Source organism: Pyrgilauda ruficollis, unplaced genomic scaffold (genome assembly GCF_017590135.1).
Source record: "Pyrgilauda ruficollis isolate IOZ18807 unplaced genomic scaffold, ASM1759013v1 scaffold185, whole genome shotgun sequence".
Taxonomy (NCBI): Eukaryota; Metazoa; Chordata; class Aves; order Passeriformes; family Passeridae; genus Pyrgilauda; species Pyrgilauda ruficollis.
In genome coordinates this window covers 294012-302944 of record NW_024517540.1, presented here as the reverse complement: position 1 = coordinate 302944, position 8933 = coordinate 294012, and the positions used below count along the sequence as shown (strand labels likewise).

Sequence of the window (8933 nt, the reverse complement as noted above, 5' to 3'; positions counted from 1 at the left end):
CCCTGGGATGGGTCAAGTGGGAGGGCTGAGACAGGAATGGGGGTGCAGGGATGGGGTCTGGGGGTGCAGGGATGGGGTGTGGGTCTGGGGGTGTAGAGATGGGGTCTGGGGGTGCAGGGATGGGGTCTGGGGGTGCAGGGATAGGATGTGGGTGTGGGGGTGCAGATATGGGATGTGAGGATGGGATGCAGGGATGGGGTCTGGATCTGGAGGTGTTGAGATGGGGGTGCAGGGACTTGTTGCCAAAAGCTGAGAGCTCAGCCGAGATGAAGGACCCCCATGCAGTTATGGGGGCACAGGAACGGGTCAGGAGAGGATGTAACACACGTGGGGGCAGAGGGGTGTTCCTGCCCCTCCTGGGGGTGGGGGTCGGTGGTGTGTGGGGCAAGGGGAGGTAGCGCCCACTCGTGTGCCGTGCGGGGGGTCTCGGGGTCCGCAGCCCCGTGTCCGTCCGTCAGGGTCTGTCGGTGCGGGGGGGCCGCGGACGGCCGAGATGCAGCCGTAGCCATGGCGACGTGAGCCGGATGCGGGGCCGGGGGATGCTGCTCCCGCCCGCCCGCCGCAGGTCGGTACCGCCGCACCGCCACCGGGGCCGGGGGCGGCCGGGGGGCCCCAGGGGGTCTGGGGAGGCTCCGCGGGGGACGGGAGGTCGAGCGGGAAGGGGGAAGTCGCCATAGTGGGGTTGGGCTTGGGGGACCCCCAGCGCTGATGCTGCCAGCAGCAACAAAGAGGCTGATGTGTCGGCCCTGGGGAGACCCCCGGTGCCCCCCGGTGCCCCCCGCACCCCCTGCCTTCACATTCCTCCAAACCCCTCCCTTTCCCCTACCTCCTGTGCACCCCTCCACACCTCCTGCACCCCTCAGCTCCCTCCTGCACATCCTCCTCTCTCTTACCTGCACCCCCCAGCTCTCCCCACCCTTTGTGTCAAACAACCCCATCCACACAATCATCTCCCATCTCCTCTTGCCTACACCCCCCAAATTCCCCCCCTTCATCCTCCCATGCCCTTAGTGCACCCCTTCCTCCCTTGCCTTCCATCTCCCACCCACGCCCCCTGCTCTGGATCCTGCTCTGGACCTCGGGCCTTCCCCAGGCCGAGCTGCCCCAGCCCCTCGTGGTGTTGGGAGCGTTCCTGCACCCCCCACACCACGGGGATGCTCCTGGGACGTGACATGGGCAGGGCATTGGAGCCCAGCTGCAGAGAAGGACCAAACTCTTCTCTGCTGTGAGAAACTGAGGCACGGGGAACGTCTGAGCAGCTGGCAGATCAGTGCCACCAGCTCCACCCCTGCCCTGTGTCCCTCACAGCCCACCTTGCTGGGCACCAGGGCTGGGCCTGGCTCCATCCTGTGGCAGGTGCTGTGCTCTGTGCAGGGAGAGTGTTCGCTGACAGCACAATGTTCCTGGCTTAGAGGGATCCTCCAGGAGGAGATCCAAGCAGGAGCAAGACCCATGAAGCCACAGCTGTGGTCAGCCTGAAAGCACCAGGGGAAACTGAGCCACCCCAGTGTTGAGAGGCCCTTGGTCCCCCTCCCGTGTGCCAAATCCTATACAGGGACCCTGTAAATTACATCCCCCCACCATGTCCCCAGACCAACGTGACCAGGGGACCCAAAACAGAGGAGAGATGAGGCTGAGAAGGGATTGCAGCTTCCCACGCTGCCGGAGCAGCCTGGAGGCTGCTGTCACCTCACCTCCTGTGTCAGCCCTGGCTCACGCTGGGGAACACTGGCGGTTTTCCTCAGCCCCACCACAGCCCCAGTCAAGCCTCCAGCCTCGCCGAGGAGCCTCTGCTCCCTTTTCCATCCCCCCTCAGCCTCGGTGGCTGTGGCCCAGGGCAGAACAATGCGGCCGGTCCAAGGCTCCGTGCGGCCCCGTCCCCCAGGCAGCCCTCTGCCAAGTGGGAAATCCGGGGCAGAGTAACCTACTTTCTGTGCTCACAAGGAGCTTCTGTCCCAGCCAAGCAAGGTGGTGAGCACAGCGCTGCCCTCCCGGGGCTCCATGTCCCGCTGGGCTGCTCTGGGCATGGGAGAGGCAGGTAAGGAGGCCCCAGCAGGGTGGGATGCTCCTCAGCCGTGTCCACAGGGATATTGGGGTACCTCAGGTGTGGCTCTGATTTCGAGCAGCTCCAGGGCTTTGGCTTTGGGGGGTTTCTTGCCTACAACCATCCCAGAGCAGCCTGGGGTTAAGGATGGAATCTCCAGGGAAATGGGTTCCTGGAATAGCTGCAGGAGCTTTGTGGGGGTGAAGCTCAGCTCCATGGGGTTGTTTATGGGGGTGCCCCCTGGGGCTGTTTGTGGGGAGCACTGCTCCCCCCTGGGGGCTGGTTTTCTGGGTGATGCCTGTCCCCGTGGGGCTGGTTTTGGGGATGATGCTCAGGCCTGCTGTTGGCCCGCACAATCCACAGGACAAATCCCATCGCGTCCCTCACCCCAAAGATTTCCCTAGCAAGCAAAGCCGGCCATCTGGGCACACCTTTGTCCCCCAAGTCACCCCCTGGAGCAGCAGAGCTCCCTGGTTCCCATCCCAGCTGCTTCCACCAGGCTTCGCTGCTGTCGTGCGGGGGTGCGAGGCAGGGGAGGCAGGCGCAGGCGCCCACTGCCCCAACCTGCCGGGGCTCGTCCTCTTCCAGCAGGACTTTCAGGTTCCCGCAGTCCCGGCGGAGCCACGCAGGGCTGGGCTGGGCTGGGCCGGGCTGCAGCGAGCCCAGCACGGGCCGGGAGCTCGGCAGCAGCCGGCTCCGGGGCATGGGCCCACGGCAGACGCGTGGCCGCAGCCCCCGGGGCTCGGGCACCTGCCCGGTGCCCCCGCGCCAGGGCTGGAGGTGAGCGGCTCTGTCCTCGCCCGCCAGAGAGGTAATGTCACCCGCTGGGGACAAGGTGGCCATCGGCAGAGGGGTCCTGGGCACCGTCAGGTTCTGCAGACGTGGCTCTTTCCCCGGTGCTTCTGGCATCAGCTGCAGAAAGAGCTGCAAAAGGGGGTTCCCGTGTGTGTTCCCCCCCCATTTTGTGGACGCTCTGATAACTGATGGAGCCAGGCAGAGGAATCCCTGATAGGGATAGGGGCTCTGAGGCTCTGGGGGCAAAGGCAGGAGCCTCTGGACACCTTTGTGCAGAGGTCCCGTGCAGGAGCCCCAGAGGGTGAGGGGACATCTCTGTGCCAGAGATTTTAGTGCAGGAGCCCCAGAGTGTGAGGGGACATCTCTGTCTGTGCCAGAGATTTTGATGCAGGAGCCCCAAAGGGTGAGGGGACATCTCTGTGCCAGAGATTTTGATGCAGGAGCCCAGAGGGTGAGGGCACGTCTCTGTAGCAGAGATTTTAGTGCAGGAGCTCGGCAGGGCGAGGGGACCTCTCTGAGTGCCGGTGTGACAGGGGGAAGTTCGTGCCCAACCTGGGGGGGACACGTGGGGCTGGAGGCACCCCCCCCATCCCCCACCCCTCTGCCGGGTGCTGCTTCCCCCGTCTTGTTTCCGCCGGGTGAAGTGACACGCAGCCCAGCAGCGTGTGCCCTCACCCTCGCCCTCCCCGCAGGGATGGTGGTGGGACCCTCGTGGGGCGCGCCCCTGCCGCCCCCCGCCATGCCCGCCGCCCTTCGCCTGCTCTGCGGGGTGGTGGTGCCGGCTGCCCTGCTCTGCGCGGAGCCCCTGCCCCGCGTCACCTTCCCCAGCGGTGAGTACGGCCCCGGGGAGAGCTGGGTCAGCTGGGGAGGGGGGTACGCTGCGTGGGACAGTGTCCATCCCTAGGGCTGAGCATCCAGCACCGGGAACCTTGGGGTGCCCCCCATGGTAGCCCCCCCTGCTCCATCACTGACCCGCGGTGGGGTTGGGGACAGCGCCAGTGGCAGCCGGTGATGTGGTGGGGGGTGAGAGTAGATGAGGCTGCTTGGCACCCCAGCACCCAATGGGCCAGGTCCTACAGTGGTTTTGTCACCCACCTGGCAGCCGGGTCTGCTCAGGGTCACCCTGGGGGGATGAAAAGCTGCCTCTGGAAGGGCCAGGGCATGGCATGTCCAGCTGGAAGGCAGGTGGCAAAGCAGGAGCTTGGGGGGCTGTGCTGTGGCAGTCGGGCTGCAGGAGGGTCTGTGCCCCAGGGCAGGGTCGTGCCTTTACAGCCCTGACTGCGCTGTCACTTCCCTTTCCCCGTGCAGCCATGCCCAAAATTGCAAAAATCCCCCAGTTTCGGTGCCTGCTGGGGATGAACGAGAATCTGCAGTCCCTGGCTGTGCCCAAGGGCACCCTGGGGGCTGGTGACCCCCCCAGTCTGGCACCTCGGGGGCTTGTAATCCCTCTAGAGTGGCACCCTGGGGCAGTGCATCCCCCAAACAGAGCACTACCCTTGGCTATGGTCCCAAAGCATCGCAGGCACAGCTTGGGGGGAAATGCACCCCATTTCTGAGGGTCTGCAGCTTGGGCATGTTCAGCTCTTGCAGTAGGAGCTGGAGGGGACAGTGGGAAGTGGGACCTGGAGGGTGAAGGGGTGATGGTGATGTGGGAGCTGAAGGGGAAGAACTGCACCCCATTTCCTGTGTGAGAGATAAACTGAGCTGCACTGGCAGCTGCTGCCACATCCGCACATGGGGATGGTGGTGGGGGGTATGTGTGACCCCTGGGCTCCCCTCACCCCCTCTGCTCCTGCCAGGGGACCCCCGGCGGACCCTCACCCACTTCAGCCAGGACAACGTCTCCCATTATGACATCTTCCTCCTGGGTGAGAGCGAGGAGGAGCTCTACGTGGGGGCACGCGACTGGGTGCTGGCCCTCGCTGTTGGCACCCCTGGCAGCATCCGTGCCAAGGCCTCGGTGAGCAGCACCACTTTTGGGGAGGTGGGAGAGGGAGGTGCCTCTGCTGTGTTGCAGTTTCCCCGTGGGGCTGGGCTCGACAGCCCAGGACCATCTTCATTCCCTTTGCAGATAATGTGGGGACCCACAGATGAGAAAACCTCTGAATGTGCTTTCAAGAAGAAGAGCCAAGAGGTGAGCTGGCCCTGTGGGGGCTCAGGGGGTCCCACCAAGCTACCAGGGTGCTCAGCACCCAACTCTGCTCTTTCCCCCTCAGACTGAGTGCTTCAACTTCATCCGAGTCCTGGTGGCCCTGAACCAGACCCACCTCTACGCCTGTGGGACCTACGCCTTCAGCCCCGCGTGCACCTACATTGTGAGTGTCCCCCCAGGGTAACACACTGGGGGTCTCTGGGCAGGCCGTGGTGTTGCTTGTGAGGAACCACAAAATACAGCCCCAGAAGTGAGCTGCATCATGGGGGTCCCCAGGATGGGGGTGCTGGGTGTCCCCCCCCCAAAGGACATCTTTGTGTCCCATCTGCTAAAGGAGCCCTTGGTGATTCTCACTCAGCTGCCAGCAACACTTCCTCTGGCAGGGAAAACCTGGTTTTGGGTCCCCTCAGGTGACTCCAGGCTCTCTGTCCCTGCCTCAGTTTCCTCCATGCTGAGCACGTGGTGGGGACTGCCACTCCCCAAAATGAAAATGAGGGAAAGTGACAGGAGCCGGGTACCCCCAGCATCCTCTGTCATCAGGCCCTGTCATCATCCCTGCACGCACCTTGAAGACATGGGCCACCCTATGTCTGCAAGGTATTCCACAATCATTCCCTACAGATTTGGGGTTGTTTTCAGTCCTTTGGCTGATTTTTCTCCCCTTTTCCACAGCACCTGGAGAACTTCACGCTGGTGGCCAGTGGCAGAGGACAGTCCTTCCTGGACGGGAAGGGCCAGTGCCCCTTCGATCCCCAGCACACTTACACGGCCCTGCTGGTGGGTGAGTATGGGGCCAGTGGCCTCTCAGGTGGGCTCCGTGCCTGGGATGGAGTGGAGGGCGAGGGTGGGGGGTCCTCACCAGGGCTCAGCCCCCGCTGTGTCCCTGGGCAGACGGAGAGCTCTATGCTGGCACCATGAACAACTTCCAGGGCAACGAGCCCATCATCTCCCGCTCGCTGGGCACCCGCACCCTGCTCAAGACAGACGCCTTCCTCCGCTGGCTCTCAGGTGAGCAGAGGGAAGGGACTGGGGAGCGTTCCTGGGGAGGTGCCTGCAGCCCCCCATGGCTCCAGCTTCTCACCCACCTGTGCCTGTAGCCGACGCCGCCTTCGTGGCCTCCTTCAGCATCCCTGGGGATGACAAGGTCTACTTCTTCTTCGAGGAGACAGCGGACGAGTTCGACTTCTTTGAGAGGCTCCTGGTGCCACGGGTGGCCCGTGTGTGCAAGGTGTGAGAGCAGGGAATGATGGTGGGCTGCTGTTGGGGTACAGCGATGGGGGATGATGATGATGATGTGACAGGAGACAATGGGACAGGGACAATGACGGGAGACCACAATGGGGATGATAGTTTTACTCTGATGGGCAATCATGGTGGGGACAGTGACAGGGGACAAAGGGGTCTTGTCGCCTTGGTAACGAGCACCTTCCTGCAGAGCGATGTAGGGGGGGACAAGGTGCTGCAGAAGAAGTGGACAACTTTCCTGAAGGCGCAGCTGGAGTGCTCCCAGGCTGGCCGCTTCCCCTTCAACGTCATCCACCACGCCTTTGCCCTGCCCCGCCACGACGGCGGCGCCGACTTCTACGCAGTGTTCACCTCGCAGTGGTGAGTGCCCAGGGGTGTGAGGGAGCCCAGGGGCCCGTGCCCTGCTGCTGCCCACTGGCTGTCCCTCCCTGCAGGCAGGCGGGCAGGGCGGGCAGCGCCGCCGTCTGTGCCTACAGACAGGAGGATCTGGAGGAGGTCTTCGAGGGCAAGTACAAGGAGCTGAACAAGGAGAGCTCTCGCTGGACCGTCTACAGTGGCCCCGACATGAGTCCCCGGCCTGGCAGTGTGAGTGCTGCCCACTCAGGGGCGCTGGACTTGCCAGGGGACAACGCTGGTCCCCAAGAAATGGGCTCTGTGTATCCCTGTGTGCCCACACTGCAGGTGGGATGAGAGAGGAGAAGGGTCCCTCTGCACCCCGCTGGTGCTGGCCAGGGCAGCGCGGTGGTGCAGCACATCCTCCCCTCCCCGTGTCTCCGTTTCCCACACCAGCACAGACCCCTTTCTCCCCCCACAGTGCTCCATGGGTGCCTCCTCGGACAAAGCCCTTTCCTTCATGAAGGACCATTTCCTGATGGACGGGAAGGTGTCACCCCTGCAGGGGCAGCCTCTCCTGGTGAAGTCAGATGTCACCTACACGCGCATCACAGTGCACGAGACTCGCAGTGTGCAGGGGACCCCGTATCGTGTCATGTTCCTGGCCACAGGTGGGGTGATAGGGGGGGCACACAGGGTCACCCATCCCACCCTCCCCTTGGCTCCAAAGCCTCAGCGATGTCCCCCTGCCCCACAGCTGAGGGTTTCCTGCACAAGGCAGTGCAGCTGTCGGGGGGTGCCCACATCGTGGAGAGCATCCAGCTCTTTTCAGTGCCAGAGCCAGTGAGGAACCTGCTGCTGGCGCCAGGGAAGGTAGGGCAGGTGTGACCACCCAGACACCAACAGCCATCCAACACCGGCACCGGGGGGAGGCTCATCCCTGCACCTCTCCCTCCCCAGGGCATCCTCTATGTGGGCTACTCCAGAGGCGTCCTGCAGGTCCCACTGGCCAACTGCAGCCTGCACCGGAGCTGCGCCGAGTGCGTGCTGGCACGGGACCCCTACTGCGCCTGGCACAGCCCCGAGGGCTCCTGCCGGCCCGCCCGCCTCGCCACTGAGAACACGTGAGCAGCAGGACGAGAACGGGAAGGGGTGTGGGGGTCACTGGGGTGCTGACCCCGCTCTCCCGGCCGCAGGAGTGCGTGGCTGCAGGACATTGAGAAGGGGAGCCCGGTCACCATGTGCCACCGCGGGAGGAGCGCAGCCATGCCCCGCTCCTGGGGGGCACCAGAGGACCCCGCTGTCCAGGGTTGAGTATGGGGCACGTGGGGTGGGACAGGGCCCATGGGGGGCACCAGAGGATCCTGCTGTCCAGGGTTGAGTATGGGGCACGTGGGGTGGGACAGGGCCCATGGGGGGCACCAGAGGATCCTGCTGTCCAGGGTTGAGTATGGGGCACGTGGGGTGGGATGGGATCCATGGGGGGCACCAGAGGATTCCGCTGTCCAGAGTTGAGTATGGGAACACATGGGGTGGGACGGGGCCCGTGGGGTACACCACATCACCCCGTTCTCCACACCCACAGGGCTCAGCCCCCCGCTGAACGCCGTGGTCCAGCTGCCGTGCCCCCGCCGCTCCGCCCTGGCCACCTACAGCTGGCAGCAGCCCGACGGTGCCCGGGGGCACACGGTGCTGCAGCCTGACCACACGCTGGTGGTCATCATGCAGCAGGGAATGGCCGGCACCTACAAGTGCCAGGCCACAGAGAACGGCTACACCTGGACCGTGGCTCACTACCAGCTCGGGGACTCTGGCGAGGATGGGCTGGCGGAGCAGGGCTCGGCCCCCGGCTCGTACTGGCCGCAGTTTGTCACGGTGGCCGTGCTGCTGGCCATGACGCTGGCCATGGCCGCCTGCCTGGCCCTCCTCGCCTGCCACGACCAGCTCAGGGCTCGCAGCAAGGTGCGGGGCTGCGGCGCGCCCCACAGCCCCCCGTCCCGCCACCGGGAGAAGGTGCCCCTCAATGGGGGCACCGGAGAGCCCCCGGCACCCGGAGCTGCCACCGAGGAGGAGGAGGAGGATGAAGGCTCCCAGGCTTGCTGCCTCCAGCTCGATGGGGACATCGACGTGGACAACAACCGGCTCCACGTGCCAGCGGGGGACACGGCGTGACACTGCCAGTGGGTCAGGGAGACCCTGGGGAGGGGGGGTGTGGGGAGGGGTGTGACTGTGAAAGGGTTTTTGTTTTGTTTTATTTAATACACCTGGTTGAACCTAAGGCTCACATTCTGGGGCTGAGGGTGGAATGGGCCCTGGGAGCAGCAGGCATGGGATGGGGCAAGGCAGTGGGATGGGGGGAGAGTG

General features: G+C 64.5%; 1 protein-coding gene across 1 annotated transcript; it reads left to right on the top strand.

Moving 5' to 3' along the window:
- The first annotated feature begins 3501 nt into the window (after window positions 1-3501).
- On the top strand, window positions 3502-8844 carry SEMA4A (semaphorin 4A). The gene is made up of 14 exons (XM_041464894.1): window positions 3502-3669; window positions 4639-4799; window positions 4911-4973; window positions 5056-5154; window positions 5664-5772; window positions 5883-5999; window positions 6089-6219; window positions 6427-6596; window positions 6671-6821; window positions 7051-7240; window positions 7327-7442; window positions 7530-7693; window positions 7766-7878; window positions 8155-8844. The coding sequence occupies exons 1-14, from the start codon at window positions 3534-3536 to the stop codon at window positions 8739-8741; spliced, it is 2307 nt and encodes a 768-aa protein (XP_041320828.1). The 5' UTR covers window positions 3502-3533; the 3' UTR covers window positions 8742-8844.
- Window positions 8845-8933: the final 89 nt, after the last annotated feature.